Source organism: Triturus cristatus, chromosome 4_1 (genome assembly GCF_964204655.1).
Source record: "Triturus cristatus chromosome 4_1, aTriCri1.1, whole genome shotgun sequence".
In the NCBI taxonomy this organism is placed as follows: Eukaryota; Metazoa; Chordata; class Amphibia; order Caudata; family Salamandridae; genus Triturus; species Triturus cristatus.
This window is the reverse complement of record NC_140585.1, coordinates 977,638,241-977,657,323: the sequence shown is the minus strand read 5'-3', so window position 1 is coordinate 977,657,323 and position 19,083 is coordinate 977,638,241. Positions and strand designations below refer to the sequence as shown.

General features: G+C 45.6%; 1 protein-coding gene across 4 annotated transcripts in view; it reads right to left on the bottom strand.

Moving 5' to 3' along the window:
- CPSF6 (cleavage and polyadenylation specific factor 6) overlaps positions 1-19,083 on the bottom strand; it is a 389,871-nt gene that overhangs the window by 193,604 nt on the left and 177,184 nt on the right. For 2 of the 4 annotated variants that reach the window (XM_085653879.1, XM_085653878.1), the window contains exons 6-7: positions 5,262-5,303; positions 3,570-3,710 (exon numbers count right to left, since the gene is read on the bottom strand). In XM_085653879.1, coding sequence (XP_085510005.1) covers positions 3,570-3,710; positions 5,262-5,303 — 183 coding nt within the window. The remainder of the gene's footprint in view (positions 1-3,569; positions 3,711-5,261; positions 5,304-19,083) is intronic. The other 2 variants (XM_085653881.1, XM_085653880.1) reach the window with 1 other exon arrangement.

The window sequence follows — 19,083 nt, the reverse complement described above, 5'->3', positions numbered from 1 at the left end:
CTTTTTGGATCGGAATCGGGCACAGGCCATACATGTAGATTCGTCGTGATCCGGTGAAAGGCATTTGTTGCACACCGGATGGACGTCGATATGGGGATATTTCGCATTGCATACAGGACACCGCTTGAATGGTGTCCTCGATTCCATCGTCGATGACGGGTCGATGGTCGTGTAAAATGCGAAAAAGTTGGTTCTGGAAGTTAGTAAACTAACAAGATACTATCGATACCGATCGGGAACAGTACCGACGCGAACTAAAGGCCTTTTGGCCTGGAAAAAGTTTTTCCTAACTTGAGTCAAGATAAGCACATCCGAACCCAATGGCGGAAAAAAACAATCTGAGGATGGAGAGGATGCCCATGCGCACTGTAGTCCAGGGGAGGAGTCACCTATCCCAGGATACTTCGAAGACTCTTCCAGGACAACAACGTGCAAACATCCGGACCCAACCCTAGGCGGCGATCTATGCACAGATATGAATTCAGCAGCCCACATGCCTCGAACCAGATGTTTATCGTTACCCAACTCAATTGTACTCATTTTATTGACCTCAGAAAGAATGAGAGACTGAGTGGACCCGCCGGGATTTGAACCTGTGGCCATGAGGTTGAACACAGGCCCCTGCAGTGGATGCATTACTCCACTAAGCCTCCAGACCCTTTGGGTCTAACATGTCTTTGAGCAATGTAAACTGCGGGCTTTCCCACAACTCAACCCCCACCCCCCCTTCTCACAAGATTTATTTTACCACATTAATATAATGGACCACACCACTCGAGGATCTTACCTATCAGCTAAGATTTGACTTTGACCTTTAAAGAAAAAGTTTCAGTTTTGTTGCTTACTTTACCCGTAAAACCGCATACAGGCAGACAACGTGGCTTTATACCAACAGTAGATGAAAGGACACAACCCCCATGGTCCCGTGGGGCTGGTAGGCACGTTAACTTGATCAAGCGCCGGGTTTAAATTGGAGATGCCATTGCCACTCTAGCCATACCTGCGGCTGGTAGAGGAAGTCTCATTGGTAATACTGCACGATCACCCACTTGATGAGGCGAGTACGATGGGATCATCGGCAACGGTTGGCCACCAGTGTACAAGATGGGTGCAAAGGCCCGTTTGCTGATTACAATAACAGAGCCAAACAGGCGCTTTTCCCAGACCCCCACACTCTCCCAGGATATCGCAATTTGCAAAACAAATTGGCACTTTTGTAAAAATCCCATGAGTTTTACAAAAGTGTCCGCAAACAAAAATGACGTTCACCCTCTCTTTACTGGTTCTGTGCTGCCACTGAGCCAGCAAAGTGAAGATGAGCAACAGGCCAGCAGGCAGCAGAGATGTTAAATTCCTCTGCCACCCACCTTTGAAATGCACATAGCCCCCTCCTGTGTGATTAGCCTGCAGCCCACCTTACACATTTGTGCCCCCTCTGGGGACTCTGCAGGCTCCTGCTACCCTGCACATACAGGTTATCTAATGCCAAAAAGAGTAGGTTTCATATTGTAATCTACACTCTGGCATCAGACACCCTCCGGTTTCAGGCACTGTGCTGCTGGAGGGTCTGCAACATTACAGACTGTGATATTATAGCACAGTCTCCAGCAGTGACAGCACAGGACTTCAGTATTTTTGTGGCGGGCACATTTTTGCCCACTGCAAAAATACAGCGAATTTGAAGATTGTAGGCTGCATATTTAGCTTTTTTTGTCGCTAAGTTTGCCACCCATGGCCGCTAAGTCCTGGGGAGTTTTATTTCCCCCATCCAATCTAACAGGGAGGTAACATTACCCTCAATTGTGCTACCACTCCATTTACTTGGGTTTTTCTAAGGTTTTTCCCAATAAAATGTTTAGTCTCTACCTTCTGCTGCTGGATAGAGCAAATCCACAAAGCTAAAAGTACTGAGCTACCACTGTTTCTGCCTACCTACAGAGACATTATGCCTCAATCCTCAAGTCCATCATTTTACTGCATTAACTCCCAATAACCTATTTCCACAAACTCAATTTTGATCGGAGGATCCACACTAAACCCTTTTCAAGGTTCATCAACTTTCATTACCCACTTTTGCATTTTGTGACTGCATGGCATAACTCCTCGTGTGAAGAGGACAGTTCTTAGCAACAGTGCAGCCTTGAAGAAGATTAGTAAACGACAATGACATGCCCAAAGCTCACATGAAAGAGCATACCATATAATTCAATTATTTCTAATGTCGCAATTCTATGAGAACATGTATATGAATTTAATTTGTGTACTGCTCCTTTGTATACTTCTACAGAATAGCAAACAGAAAGAACATAAGATTAATGCTACATATATATTCCTAGCCACAAACATTGATATTAGTCTGACTGATTACGTCAATTAAAAAATCTAGAACCTACTGTACACAGTAGAAAACCCCTGGCACAATGTGTAGAACATGGCTTTAAGAGTTTAAGTGGCAACGAGTTTCCGTCCAAATGCTGCAGATAATATACATGCATATTAGCTAAATTAATACATTACTCAACACTAATGTACATTGCATACAAACCAACATTATGAAGTGCAGACAGTTTTAAATTTATTTGCTAAAGGTTTGACACCTCAAAATGCAACCATTTTGCACTCACCGTTCCTCCAAGCAATGAAACTGGATAAGCATTCCCATCAACAGCACACCGATACCCTTTATTCTATTCATATAAAACCATTCAGTAGGTAGTTTAAATATATGTTACATACACTCAGATGCATGCACAATACTGTATCAATGGCATATAAAAGCAAAGTTGTCTGCTACCTTATGTTCCCACACACATACTAACCGAGATTTGTAACCTCCACTAGTAAGATTAAAAGTAACTTTTGGAATGCAGTTGTCCCTTAGTATCACAAGAGGTTGCATTCCTACTAATCACAGTTTTGCACTTGCAGCTCAAACTACTAAATGTTGCAGCAAAGGCGAGAATTACTAAGAAAAAGGAAATCTGATTATGCATAAACATACTTCTGCTGGGACCAGTAAAATCCTTCCAGACAGATCCTCAATAGGTTTTGCACAGCATGTCAAAGCGTCACACTGTAAGTAACTGTGCATAGGAGATGTGGCTGGCTTGAAGGAATTTTCACAGATAGTATTGCGATAATCAGACAACCTGTAAAAGAATTCTCAAGAAAAGACTATTGGATTTCAGCATTCTGTCTTAGGATAATGAAGGGATACTTTTACCCAAATCAAAATATCTTATAGATGTCTAAACAACATACATGTGATAAAATTCAATTTCTGCCAGGACATAATTAGCAGTATAGGACACTGAGCTGGTATCCATTTCTTTTCACAATCATTTAGCACCATCCTATTTGTTCTCTGCAGACTCCCCATTTCACAAAATGACACCTGTTTTCCTAACAGTGGATTTTTGCTTCAGTCCATCTTGTGTCCGAGAGTAGGCCTTGCTGCCCGAGGTGCGCATTAAAGTTTGCAAGATATTTTAATGGTCTTGCAAGTAACGTCTTCAAGTGAAAGTGCTAATGGGAAAAAATAATGAAATCGGACACAGTGACTTGCTTACCTCTGTTTTGGCGATCATCTCTGCCCCTGGAACTTCTGACCCCGCGAGGTGGAGGTCCTTCAGGCAGTCTGCGTTCCCTAGGGAGGACGTGGTGCCCTGATTGAGGATAGGAGACCCGTTCTCTTCCAGATCCAGCTGGCACTGTTGGAAAACAGGTCCAGCAACTGTAGGCGTTAATGAGGACAAGCACTCAAGGCAAGCAGTCCCCTGACACTTAACTGATCGCATAAATCCATAAAACAAAAATTGGGGGGGGGGGGGGGGGGGGGGGGGGATTGACAACAGATTTAGAATGTTTAAATTCAAAACTAAAACAACCCTATGCCTCCAACAAGGTTTACTTAATTGAGCAAAGTATGACGTAGAGAAAGCCATCATCTCTTTATGTTAAGCACAAATGCTACTGGTTTACCCGGTACAGACAAGTAACTGAAAAACGTGGTCCTTGCAGAAGAGGGGGGAGGAGGGGGGACTGCTGCCCAAGGAGCTCTTGGAGCAAATCTTTGCTTGTCCACATACCTCAAGTGACTAGTTAATGTCAAACTAGAGTATTCCTTCTATACAAGCGCATGTGAATAAAGCAAAATTAGCTTCACAGATAGACTCTTATGCCATACAAGTCATTTTCCACGCTACTGTAAATATTATGTGTTTCAATCATATCCACTAATTACTCCATTGCCCGATGCAGCACTTAATGGATATTTTGGGATCTACCATGAAATGTTTTTATAAATTGATCAAATTTGCTCGTAGTAGACCACCTCAAAGGACTCACACCCGCTGAATTTACTGTAGTTCAGCAGGTTTATTTCACACACTAAGTGACTTCCAGACTGGAGCAATAACAAGATCGGACTTAAAGCAGCATTTTTGCTGTTAACCTGAGATAAACGCATAAGGTAGCAGAACTTTGATTTGAATGTGGCATGTCTAAAGGGATGCTGCATCAGGCACACAAGTCTTGGTGGAATCGTACACAAAAGACAATGTCAGGGAAATAGAGATCCAAGAAATGAGTAATGATAGAAAACAGTAAGGTAGCACTACTTTTTTGACAGTAAGATAGCACTACGTTTTAGGTTAACTGTAGTCAATAACAGGGTCTGAAGAAAATAGCCCACACCAGTGTATGCTACTAGCATCTGAAAATACCCCAAAACGTTAGCGATTCAACCAGTATAAATTCTCTGTTTTCTAAGGCAATCACACTCATACACAAATTAATTTCTAAAATCCATAATTAAACAAAATATGGTTACAAGGTAATTCTAAAGTCAAGTTAGACTGATATTAAAATTAGTGCTTAGAAAGAAAGGTCCCAAAATGAAGTAAATTAAGTGAAAAAATGAAAATGAAGTAAATGATTCAATCAGTCCACCTAGGTATGTTGCACTTGCAAATAATTACAATTAGGAACCATCACCAAAACAGACTGAGGTGGTCTGCAATAATCGGTTTTCAGACAAACTGCACAGAGGAGAAGAGTAGTGGTAAAGTGGTAGAACAGCTTCTTTCAGAACAGTTTAGAACTTTGTCACTTGTATTTAATCTTCCAAAGCATTCACTAACCCGAAGCATACACTAACCAATTCAAAGTCAAAACATTTGAGGTAATTAAGTATGTCGATAACACAATAAAAATAAAACTGAGCATGTAGAAAAAAGATCCAACTGTGTGTCACTCCTCACCATGGTTTTGCTGAAACAGTGGCCGTGGCCAGGGAAGTCCATCTGAAACACCCAAAATCAAGCTTAGTTATGCAGTCTGTTCATTTACCCGATGCAAATACATCTACTGCTTGTATTCCGAAACAAATAGGCAATAACAGAATTTAAAAGAAAGGTGTTACCTACCCAAAATCATATGCTACTGGAATGAACCATCCTGCCCTACTCCAAAACGCCAAATCCTACCACACCGGTTCCGTTGTTTTAACCTCCACCAAATACCATGGCAACATACTTGATGTCCTGCCATATCATGCGAATACATGACCTCTAATTTTAACCCAACTGTCCTGCGAAGAGTGCAAAAACTAATTTTACATTTTGATTGGCACCTCATTTTTCATGCAGCCGTTTACACCAAATTTGCCATCACTTCATATAATACTTTGCTTATTTTCCATCCATGTTTAAAGGAAGGAAGCCTTTAAAGACCCAACTGGGATTTGAAATTGCAAATTTCCGATCACACTCTTGTGATCAGTGGTTCAACTGACACTGGGCTTCTATGGTAGCAGGTGCCACAAAGTAGCAATCATATAGATTTTGGATGGGAACTCCTGCATCACCCTCTCATTAGCTCATTAAGGAGACAGATAATGCTAAGCCTAAGATAAGCATATTTTTGAAGGCACATATGGGACCTCCACAATCTGAGCATTATTTATCATTACACACTAAACTGGCCAGTAAAAGCCAAAGGCACTATATTAACTGATTGTGACAGGCTATACAAACTGTCTTATGAAATGACCTAAAGCAAAATACTTTTATGATTGTTACTTGATTTAGAGCTTCGTTTTACCTTCGGATTATAGCAGTGGCGAAACTGAAATGCAAAAACCAAGCATGAACATTTTGAGATCAACTTGAAATAGATGGACGTGTAAATATAGGCTCCAAAATAGTTAGCATCTTTTTTCCACTTGGCACAAACCCGCTACTGATATCCTTGAAATCAGTGAGCACAACTTGCAACCTTACTTTAGAGGAAAGTGTATCAAATGGAGCAATTGAAAACACATTTGCAGACTATTTTGGTGCTCACACGGATAGTTTAAAAGGCGAAGGCTCACAGCTATGTTAAATACATTTACATACTTGACAAATTTCAATACATTTAGTTTTCATAAACATTTATAAATATAAACATTGTCGTCAGAGGTAGTGGCCTTCAGAATAATGTTCCCAGAAGAATTAGGACAAAAGAGTTGGTCACTTTCACTCTACCACACATGCATACTGCTCCCCCCCACACCTCCCTTGTACATCATGTTCACCTTTTTGATGGTGAGCAGAAAGATCCAAAAGAGATACAAGGTCTAGAGAGATCCGGTTAGTGCTGAAGACTATCCCACACATGACCACATTTGTGAGCCTGGGAAAAATCCCTTTCTATTTTAGTGAAACAGCAAGCACAAGACTCAAGAGCATGGGCAAGAAGGAAACCTATATGGCATATCAGTGATTGATTTGCAACTATTATGTTGATTCGTATTCTCTGTTTGTCTGCTACAATATTTATTTTAGTTCTAATGTTTTAGAACAGCAACAGTTTATTTCATTTTCTTACACACTGATTGCATGTTGGAATTATAGAATTGTGGATTTATTTTTTCATGAACTTTCTTTACTAGGCAGCAAATATGCTATTTATGCTTGTGACAGAGTTCTGATGCTGAAATGTTCTTGTTCATGACATGAAATTACGAGTTTTAATATTTAACAACCTCAGGCAGCAAGAAAGCACCAAAATGTGCTAACAAGTTTACAGTGCAATCAGGTGGCAATTGCTTATTGCCCCAACATGCTGCCAGGTGTATTTTGGTTTATGGCAATGTGTGCCTGCTACTCAGCTAATTTTTCAGTAATTCTGCAAAATGCTTACTTGCTTAAATGGGCATGAGGGGCGTGGAGAGTGTCTTGTATGGTGTGCATTCTTTCAAACACCATATTTCTCAAGGAAGGCCTACTTCACATAATATTTTCATTCAACTGGTAGGAATGCCAGGTGTCCCTATAAAAGAACAGAGGAGTAAGTGTAGAGCACAGGAAGTCAGAACCCTCATCAGAATTTCAAGATAACCAATATGTAAATCAATTTAATTTGAATCAAATGTATGTGAATTACTTTTCTGTAGCCAACCTAAAAATCTGAAGTGGATCTAGCCATCCTGGACCCATGCTGGGACAATCTAACTTTGTGAACCAGGCTCTGAAGTTAATGGCCTGTGCAGAACTTTCTAGAATGCTTTCTCAATTCCTCAAAAGGAGACTGAACAGCAGATTGATGAATGGTTGTCATGCCGTTCTGTAAGTGGCAGTCTCTCTTTTTTGACAAGCAGTGGTGATGGGTGGAATGACCAGGGCACGATTAATAAGCCTAAACACTGTCCGCATAGATCGGTACCCCAGCATGTCGTTATATAGTGTCCTAGGGTTGAGGTTTTTGTCTTTCTTTTCACTTGTTGGTTCGATCTGATCTGGGTTCTTTCTTTGCACATTTCTATATGCCAGTATTCATTGGGAGTACGATTGCCACGTCTATGCGTTTCTTGGGTGCTTCAGTCGACACCCCTGTATGTTTGTTTCATCATTTCATTGAAGGTAATTGGAATTATTAATTTTTCAGAGGCCCCTGAAGAAGGGATTAGATGATCCCGAAATGCATTGGGCGAAGTGTACATTTTGTTAGAATGGCTGCTTCTGATTAACGTCACAGTGACATCGTGCCTTTTTCATTGTTAGCTATGTGAATATGCAAAAAAAATCTTTCAAAACTACTTTTGATAATTTACGTTTGCCAAATAAAGGCTAAAAGATTTTTGTATTAATAGAGCTACTCAGCATTTCTTGCAGTAATTTACAAAAAGTGTTTGTGTATTGGACAATGTGAAAAAGTTGAACTTCAGCAGTGCATCCAGACACCAAGTGTATACTCACTCGTTAATTATTACTTAGCAAATGGGCTAGCTATCCTAACAACGGGTGTGCACGCATACGAGATTAACACGTTTTAGTTTTAAGAGAACATTACAAACTAGCTGTGCGCCAACACTTTGAGTATCAAGATCATGCCAGTTTTATTTTGCATGGGAGGGGGATTATGAAGCGCTTCTGTCTAGCATCGAGCTACTCATGGGAGTCCTTGTGGGACCAGCCTGTCTTGATCCTCTGAGGCTGTGGATGATGGCGCTGTGAATGCCAGGCATTTAGATCTGAAGAAGGTATTTGCACAGCTGGAACCAAGGTCAATTTGGATGCCAAAGGCACCTTTGGAGAAATGGCACCGAGGTAGATTTTGACTAAGGCGGCTTCGAAGCAGAGGATGGCTTTGGGGGCATTTTCCACACCAGATTCAACGGTGGTGCCGGGAGCTGAGATCCAAGACTTCATGAGATGCTTCGGCACAGGAAGGTGGCTGGGTACCGGATTTGAAACGTGTTTTAAGTGCCCAACAGTGGCCCTGATGCAGTGGCGGACTGGAATTCTAGTACTAGAGGGCGGTGCTCGGCCTACGTTCTGTTCTAAGGAGGTGGAGAAGGGTGTGGTGTTTCTCATGGCTGATGTCTTCTTTATCTAGATCTGCATCAACTGGGGGACTTGGCTTAAGATTCAGAGCAGGAACCCGCCCCAGGAAATAAGATCTATGGCACAGATGCCAACATCCTTGGCTGAGATTCAATCTCGACGTCCCAGTCTGAGTGGGGCCTTTTGGCTGCACCATAGGTTGTGATGCGAGTTGTCGAGCCAGACAGTAATTAAGCGTTTTCTTTGACCTGAGGCGAGACAAGCAGACCTTTCCTAAATGCAGGATGTTTATTTCTTTCCAGATACGGCAGTTCTCTTCTTCACCCTATTATCCCCAGTGGATACGAGCATTCCCTCCCCTTAACTGCCCCTCGTTGACATCGGATCCGGCAAAATATGCTGTAACCAGATTACTGTCGCAGGTATAACTTTGTATGTCCGGATGATGACCCTAATATTTCACTATGGATCAAAACTTGGTCAACTATGGTACCTTGATTCAATTGTTATAATTGTTCATTTGTGCACACATGAGCACTAGTACCGACAGATTGGGACTAAACTTTTGTGTTTTTGTCACATTTATGTGCCTGAATTTGGAAGTCTTATACGATCCTTCTTGTGTACGCCTTCCCAGTGCAATGCTTTATTTTGCATTAAATAAATATTTATGATTGTTCAACTTGGAGAACATAAATCGGCCTCATTGTTTTTCTATGTATATTTGATTGTCTACAGTCTTTTCTTCAGGGACCCTTGTTCCTTCATAAATACTTACACCGCTGGTCACTTATCACCCATGGGGTTTCCTGGTCTCATAGCAATGGCCACTTACCATAAAGCAGAGGCACCGTTGGTGAGCTGGGTAGATGAGTATGCGGAACTGGGAGTCTTTTAGATCCAGTGCGGTCATGAAGTAGCCTTGTTGAATTAGTGGGATAACCTGTGATCCCATCAGATAAAAATACTCGAACAGGCTGTATTTGTTGAAGGGTCTGAGATAGACGATTGGTCTGAGGGAGCCGTTTTTTTGGGGGAGTGAGAAGTAAAGGGAGTACATCCCTTTGCCCCGATGTCGAAAGGGCACAGTCTATGCCACTTCTTTGAACAGGAGAGCATGTATCTACTCCTGTAGAAGGCGAATGAGTTTTGCGCTTAGGGTGTGTGCACGGGGAGGACTGTTCATTGGTTATAAAGCAAGTTCCAGGCAATACTCATACTAGAAGATACCTGGAACTCAGCAGTCGGAGGCAATTTCCTACCATTATGAAAGAAACCCAGACCACAGACCTTTGGGTACAAGTATTTTATATAGACATTGGTCCCTCAAAATACAAATGGAAATGGGAATTGATACAGAAATACAAGGTCTATACAAGTCTGCCCATCCGAGCAAGGAATCGTTAATATATTTATCTTAAAAGTAAAACAAATCAATATTCAAGTGGGAACACGTACAACAAACACTAAAAAAAGAAATGGAAAGGATCAGGCATTTACACACGCTTGGGTTAATACACAAGGTTCAAAGCAAATGACCAAAACAACACGGTAGCACATTATGACGACAAAAGAATAAGGATTGTGTCAAGGTGTACAAAGTTGACGACGTTTCAATCCCATTAAACAAGATACCAGGCTCATCATCAGGACATAAGAATGTATGCCTGAGACTAATGCCTGTTGATCTCAGTCATGTCAGAGAGCCAGTGTCCTGAGCGGGACCGGGACCAACTGACACCGCAGGTACGAGGGCGCGCCTCGAAAAGAGAACCCCTAAGGACGTCCGGTGGACCCTGGAGTGAGTGGCACAATGTCTGTGGTAGGTATTTTTCTTGAGTTGCAGGTATGGTAAATTGTAGTTGGCGAACAGCCTGATAGCGCTGAGGTCGGTCCAACGATTGCGTCAGATGACGCGTTGCCGAGCAGAGAATCGCCCAGCCGCAGATGTACATGTGAACCACAATCCCGGAATGGAGCCCCATTCCGGGAACCCAGCATACGTTAATGGCCGAGCCTTTCCATTTTCTTTTTTAGTTTTTGACGTGGTACGTGTTCCCACTTGAATATTGATTGATTGTTTTACTTTAAGATAAATATATTAAAAGATTCTTTGCCCAGATGGGCAGACTCATAGATCTCATTGTTTTTCTATATCAATTCCTTTTTCATTAGTATTGTGAGGGACCAATGTCTATGTAAAATACAGATTTCAGTGTCCAGAAAAATACAATGGCAGCAGTCACAGCTTTTCAAAAGCATACAGAGGACTTCTGTCCCAACACATACCAAAAATAGAACGCTGTTTTAAGCTAGAAATTTATTTTTTAGAGCATGCTAATAGGAAAATGGTCTAATCAACAGCTAATCAGATACCATTTGAATAGTCCAGTGTAGGAAGCTGGCTCTATATGTGATATATCAAAAATCTAACATACTGTGTAAAGAGTCCAGGGGTTCCCTTATGAGTGGACAGGGGCTTGCTCTGCAATCCAAAAGTGCTGTTAGGTGGGTATTGTGGCCGAGCAGCCTTAGGCTTATTACAGAGGAGTGCAAGACATTTGCAAATACACACAATGGTTAATGAATGACACACAGGACTCAAGAAGGAGATCCACACAATTTCTAAAACTACCAAGTACCTTTATCTTTGTTTAGGAATCAGAGAAAAATTGTTCGCGTAAGTACGTTTTTAGATATAAATTCTTTTCACTTTAAAAGGTGGACACTTATTACAATTTCTGAGTTCTGCAATGTTATCCTATGGAAGGAAGAACATGTTCTGCAAACAGGTACAGTACATCAACTTAGAGGACCAATCTACAGGAATTAAGGTAAGTGGTTGGCAAGGTCCAAGACAGCACCTGCAGTACACCACCAGTGGCACAAGGGAGGCTGAGCGGGATGCAAATTAGCATCTGGAGCACAATTCATTTCCATGGGGATCGGTCACTGTAAAAAGAGGCTGCAGGTTCTCGGTAGGACGCCAGCTGGTCTGAACCAGCAAGTGGGCTCAAGCCTTGAGACGCTCGGGGGGGGGGGCGTCACACTTGGTCCTCTTCTCCAAGGCCCAAGAGCGACAGGTGCATAGGTGTTCTTAGGTGTTGGGTTTTTCCTTACCAGAACAGTCACAGTAGAGGGGGTCAGCGCGCAGAGGCTGCAAGCGAATCGGGGAGTACAGTAGGGCTGAAACCACGATAGACTCAAGATCTGGAGTGCTGAGTAACCTTGGTGGCACAGTTGGCCCACTTCAACTCGAGCCGGGGGCAAAGTGTGCAGTGGTGGCTTCATGTGTAGGGTTTTGGCGGTTCCGGAGGCCTCCATCTTCTCCTGTGGAGTTTCTTCAGAACAGGTCTGCTGTTCACAAGAAGTCTTGTCTTTTTCGAAGGCAGACAGTCCTTCCAAGTTTCTGGAATCAACAGCTGCAGGACGAGTCAACTTTTGTGCTGTTTTTGCGAAGGGACGCAGATAGGCAGGCATGGTTGGTACCAGGTCAGCTGCTGCTTCTTCTCTCTGCTTTCGTGGCTCTTCGTTCTCCTTTCTCTTCTTAGGTAGTCAGGATCTCCCTTTCCGGTGCCAGGGGCTCCCCTAAATACTGAATTTAGTGGTGCTGGAGGAGTGTAAAGTAGTAGCCAATGGGCTACTGACCCTAGGGGTTACTACGGCCCCTATATGACAACTTCCGGTGGGAAGTGGGAATAACCCTGTCTCAGAATTTCTAAGTATGCCAGCACAGAGATGGCTACTTCTGTAAAAGCCTGTCCACCTCAAAGTAGCCCACCTTAGGCGTGGTGCTAGCCTGGAGGTGGCATGCCTACCCGACTGTAGGAGGCTGGGTTGGTACATAGTGCACACTTATTTAAGTAAAGCTCCTTGCACTAATTCAGACAACCCTTGTGGTGATTTTAGTGGTCTTAGACAACCTTGGAAAGCTCTCTAAAAGGTAGCTGTGGAGAGCAGCCTATAGACTTAGGTCAGAAGGGGCATTAAACAGCCTGTTTTACCAACTTCAATCAATGGTGCAAGTTAAATGAAAAAGAACCACTCAGTGTAGTTATAGAAATAAGTATATTTATTACACAACACTCACAAACACATTGGTGTATCAATACAAATACACAAAAATACTTCAATTACAAGAGGTAAGCACAAGACACAGTGGTCTCCAGGGGGAGACCAAACCACATACTAAGAAAGTGGAATGTGAACTGCGACTGAATTTGGGACTTGGACGAGGAGCCTCAGAAGAGCTGGGTACCCAAGGCAACACACAAGGTAATTACCCAGGAAACCCACTGAGGCTGGGTGCAGTGTGGGAACACAGCCACATACTCAAAAGAAGTTAAAGGGAAAGTCGTGGTTGCAGTTTTGAAGAAGGACCCTTACTAGTAGTCCCTACAGAAACCCTATGGAAGACAGAAGGTTGGAGAGTCACCCCAACCGTGGATACCCCAGGAACCAGGATACCTACACCAGGGACGCTGGGTGCATAGGTGCGAAGTGACGTCGGAAACCACCCTAGACCCTAATGGAGGACTTTAGTAAAGATGCAGCTGGCGAAGAAGGTGCAAGAGTGCGGTGGATTCTTTAAGTGAAGAACCCGCAAACAGAGAGGACAGAGTCGATGCCACTCAGAGGTGTCCAGGAGGCACGGAAGAGCAATGCCCATCGATGACGGAAGATGCAGGAGTATTGACGGTGACCTTGTCTTGCAGCTGTGAGGACCAGGCGACGCAGGAGCCATGCACGGGCTGTACCACATCGAAACTAGAGAACCAGGGGGCCGGTGTCCGACGGGAGCACCAACAAGCCTTGTAAGCAGCAATAGACGTGGAAAACAAAGGAGCAACGTTGGGACCAGCAAGGACCAAGGGACTCACCAAGTGCAGAAGAGTCTGAGCAGACCCGAGCAAGCAGAGGAGCCCACTAAAGTAGAAGGCCATCCTCAGGAGGGCCCACAGGCCAAAGGCACAGGTGTCGCAAGAGGACCTCGAGCAGCTCACCAAAGATGAAGGCCCACGGTGCAGAGGATGCAGTGAGGATGAAGATCTTGGCAGGAAGAGATGCTGGTGCTTCTTGTAGCCCGAAAATCTCTGGAGAGCCAACAATCTTTGGCAACAGCAAGTCGACGCGGTGCACAGGGGTTTCGTCCCAGTGGTTCCGACGAGGGATACTGGCCTCAAAATTGCAGAGAGGACATGTCAGACCTCAAGGGAGTTGCAGAACCACCACCACTTGTGTTGCTGAGCCTTTCAAAGTCCGTGGAACGTCAGGAGCAGCAGACCGGTCAGCTTCGCTGCGGTGCCTGCAGATGCAGGGGAGTGACTCCTTCACTTCAAAGGAGATTACTTTGGGTGTCCTTGAGGCCCACAGGTCTGTTGAAGATCCTGGAAGAAGCACAAGCACAGACTAAGAAGACTTGCACAACAGCAGAAGCAGCAGGAGTCTTCCTTGATGCAGTCTCAGTTCCAGGCGAAGTCCAGGTGTTCAGACGGTTGAAGAGTGACGTGGTTTAAGGCTTGCGTCTCATCCCACAACGAATTTGAGGGCCCACCCACAGATAAGCTCTTTTATACCCTAAGAAACGGGTTAGGACGACTTAGGGGTCCCTCCCAGAGGAGGGTCTGGACAGAAAGGAGGATACTCCCATGTCCTTTGTCCAGTTTTGCGCCAGAGCGGGAGTCAAGGGCTCCCTGGACTGGCTCAAATCGGACTAAGCAAGGAGGGCACCAAATGTGCCCTTCAAAGCAGTCTAGAGGCACTGGCAAGCGCCCGCACCCCAGCCCAATACACTAAGCCCCGTCTGGGAATCTGGTCACAACTCCCTGCGACAGGAAACCTATTGTTTTACCTTCCCCTACTCGAGCTTGGCTCAGCAGCAGTTAAGAATTGTGTCTGTGGTCGGCAGCGGCACTTTCTTGCCAGACCCGGGCTTGGCTGTAACCAGGAGTACCGGGGAATACCAGAGAGAGCCCCCAGTTCATGGGATCATACTTCCAACCTGGAATGGGTGTTGGGGTCTGATTCCAACATGCTTGATACCAAATATGACCTGGTTTGGTGCAGCCACTATATAGACATCTCGTAATGACTATGTTTTTAAATTGCTGATCGCACTTACAAAGCCTGGAGAATAGACTTTGGGGTTTGTAGTGTTGTCCACATAATGCAGGGGCACTCTCACACTTATAACCAAGCACCCTGCCTTCAGGATTGAAAGGCCTGCCTTAGAGGTGACCTATGTTTTAAGTGTAGTGACCTCAGAGATAAGAAAACATACCTGTTGTAAGTGATGCCAGCACCAGCATACACAGGCTGCAATGGCGGGCCTGTACTCACAGTTTGAGTGATCTCTTAGGGGTGGCATAATACATGCTCTAGCCCCAGGGAGAACCCTGATGCAATTATGCCCTGGGTACCTTAGTACCATTTACTAGCGACCTACAAGGGTACACCAGTAGCCAATTGTGGAGGTACCAAAGTACTTACCATATCAAATTTAGGGAGGAAGCACAGTGGTTGGGGTCCTGATTAGCAGGATCCAAGCCAGACTAGTAAAAAAAAAAAACCGACACCAGCAAAAAGTGGGGGGAACCATACTAGAAGGATCCTACCTTCCTATACTGACTATCTAATTTTACAGGCTGTTCAGGTGCCAAGGGGGCTCTGGACAGGGGGGTGGCTTTCTCTCCTGTGAGGGAAGCCAGATTTGCATTCCAAACCCAGCAGCTTCTTTGAAGCTCGCCAGCCCGAGAAGGCTAGTCAGCAGGCCATCCTGTAGGAGGGGATGCTCTTCTGAGAGCAAAAGGCTCTAACCTTTTGTTTTGGCTCGGGTGGCAGGCTGGCAGAAACCAGTCCGCAAGTATACCAGAAGCTGGTAGGTTTTCAGGGGGCACCTCCAAGGTGCCCACTGGTGCATGTACTGGTGAATCCATTACTGGCATCAGTGTGGGCTTACCAATTCGAGTTTTTGTATGCCAAACATCCCTATTTTCAGTGAAGCCATCATGCAGCTGGAAAGGAATATGTGACTTACCAGTATGCATCTGTTCTTGGCATGTAGACCTGCAGATCCACACACTAGCATAGATCGCCATATGGTGTTGGGCTCGGATGCTTGCACGTTGTTGTCTTGGAAGAAGTCGTTGTAGTCACGAGATAGGTGACTCCTCCCTTGGACGATAGTGCGCATGGGCATCAACTCCATCGTTAGATTGTTTTGCGCCATATTGGGAAATGATGGAGTTAGTAGAAGAGAAAGATGTCCACGTGTGATATCTAAGTAAGATAAAGCTGGAAGAGATGCAGGTCCCGGGGAGGTGGGTGGGTGTGAGTGGATCTGCAGCTCTACATGCCAAGAACAGATGCATACTGGTAAGTAGCATATTCCGTTCGAGGTATAAGAGCTGCAGATCACACACTAGAATAGACTATATAGCAGCATCTCCCCTAGAGGTGGTCACCTGTATCGGTTGCAGCAGTTTGAAATAAAGTTTTAAGGACAGCTTGGCCCACAGAAGCTTGTTGCTTTGCTTGTACTTCAACACAATAGTGTTTAGTGAAGGTGTGTGTTGCAGACCATGTGGCTGCCTTACAAATATCTTTTACGGGAAGGTTCCCTAAGAATGCCATGGAAGCCCCTAGTTTGCATGTGGAATAAGCTCTAGGGGGCACCGTTAGTGTGCGTTTAGCTTTCTGGTAGCATATTTGGATACATTTAACTATCCACCTAGCAATCCCAGATTCGTAGATGGGTTGCCCTTATGTGGTGGAGAGAAAGCTACAAACAACTGTTTTGTTTTTCGGAAAGATTTAGTTCTGTCAATGTAGTAAAGAAAGGGCTTTTAACATCTAAGGTGTGGAGAGCTCTTTCCGCTACAGAGTCCAGGTTTGGAAAGAACACTGGTAACTCTACTGATTGGTTAAGATGAAAAGGAGATATGACTTTTGGAAGGAATTTAGGATTTGTCCTAAGAACCACTTTGTTACGATGTAATTGTAGGAATGGTTCTTGTATGGTTAAAGCCTGGATCTCACTTACCCTTCTGAGGGATGAGATTGCGATAAGGAAAGCTACTTTCCACATGAGGAACTGTGTAGTTCGCATTTATGTAGAGGTTGTGAGAAAGTGCCATCTTTCTTGCATGGTATGCCCCCACTTTTTGCTAAATTGCTGAATGTACTTCGATTGAGTGTACCCTGGGTTCCTGCCAATCAGGTGCCCAGGGCCTATGTTCCTTCCTTAAACCACACAAACTCCAAATTGGCAAACCCTAGCCACATGTCAGCCCCTAGTAAATGGTACCCTAGGTACCCAGGGCCTTGTGACCAGGGAAGGCCTCTAAGGGCTGCAGCACTCATTGTGCCACCCTCAGAGGCCCTGTACCCTTACACACACACACTGCCCTTGCAGGCTGAGTGTCTGGGTGCAGGACAAAACAAAGAGTCGACATGGCACACATCACTGTGTACCATGCCCATCACCTACACTGCCAAGGCATATGTCAGCCACCCCTCTAGCTGGGTGCATTACGCCTATGGTGTGGGCACAGGAGCAGGAGCCCTGTGCCCCTACAGTACCCGGGTCCATTCCTGGGCACTGTAAGTGCAGTGCTGTCACTTAAGAATACATGGTGCTGAGAGCTTGTCAAACACGAGCTCCACAGCACCATATTGGCAACACTGAAGCCTGGGAAGTTTGGTATCAAACTTCTCAGCACATTGAACCCACACTGATGCCAGTGTAGGATTTAATGTACTAAGCACCCCAGAGGGCATCTTAGAAGATGCCCCCTTACAGCTAACTTGCAATCCACGTCTGCTCTGAGGCTGCCCAGGCTGCCACACAGCAGACACGTTGCTGGACCCCTGGGTGGGAGAGCCCCTGCTCTCCCGGGCCTGCAACAATGCACATCCTGGGTGAGGTGAGAAATCTCCTCCCCCAGGATGAGCAAAGGGAAGCTTCAAAGGCATGCCGCCAGTTGGAGTTTCCCCAGGCCACTGCAACCCCCCACTCTGGCGGGAAGCTTGGCCGGAAACCCCATACAAGGACAGGGGATGTGCCAGCCTGCCCACCCCACCCCTCAGGTGGGGGAGGCGAGGTGAAGCACATCTCCGGGCTCTCGCCATCTTGGAGATGGGAGGCCCTACCCTATCAGGATTAGGCTACTGCCCCCCTCCCACAGGAGAGAGGCAGGATAGGGGGTGTACCCACCCCAGGACAAGGACCCATTGGTCCCTGGCCTTCACCTACCTGTAACGCCCCTAAATCTAGTATTTAGGGGCCCCCTGAACCTTCCTTCCTTAGATTCCAGATAGAAAAACGACAAGAAGAGCAAGAAGAACAAAGACCTGCCCTGCAGCTGCTAAAAAGAGAAGAAGACACCAACTGCTTTGGCCCCAGCCCTACCGGCCTGTCGACTCTCGAACCTGCACCAGCGCGGCATCCCACGTGGCCAGCAACCTCACCAACCCCGGAGGACCTGGCTACCCTTTAGCTCTAAGCCCCTGGGACTCCCACGAGTAGAGGCTCTACTCAAGAAACCTACCTGCTATCCCTGGCACCAGCACGGGACCGCGGACCCAACACACTCTGCACCAGCCAAGCCTGGCCAGTGCCGGAGTGGACAAAGACCCTGAGGACGACCCCACGGCGACTGTGACCCCGAGTCCGGCACCCAAGGACCCCCCTCGACATCCCGGAAGAAGCCTGCAGCCTCAGAACCAAGTGCCACCCCAGCCGCGATCAACCAGAGGGTAAGATTCCCGACGTCAAAAGGCACCCCTGCACCCGGCGCCCTGCGACCCCCTGTGCCCAATCCCGGGGTACCCACCTAACCTACAACTACCCAACTTACCTCTCGAAGTGGTGGTGGCACCTGAAACATCCTCGTCCCCGAGCCTGCAGCCTCTTTCCAAACCGGAACATTCCCATTGATTTCCATTGAGCGCCCTAAGGCTCAAAAGCACCCTGCACCCAGCCGCCCGAGTAGCCCTGGCAGTGCCCTCTCTACTCTAACCTACTTCCCACTTGCCCTGAGTAGGTGACCAGGAGCCCAGCTCCCACAGCCGCGTGGCTTGCCAGACAGCAGCCACCAACCAAGGCCCCCCTATCCCTCATAGGATAACATTGGGCCCAACTCTCTCTGCACCCGGCCGTCCTGAAACCGCTGAGGGTGAACCAACTGTACTTACCTGACACTGGGGGACCCCTGAGTCCATGCCCGGAATTTCAACACTACCAGTCGAGTACTTA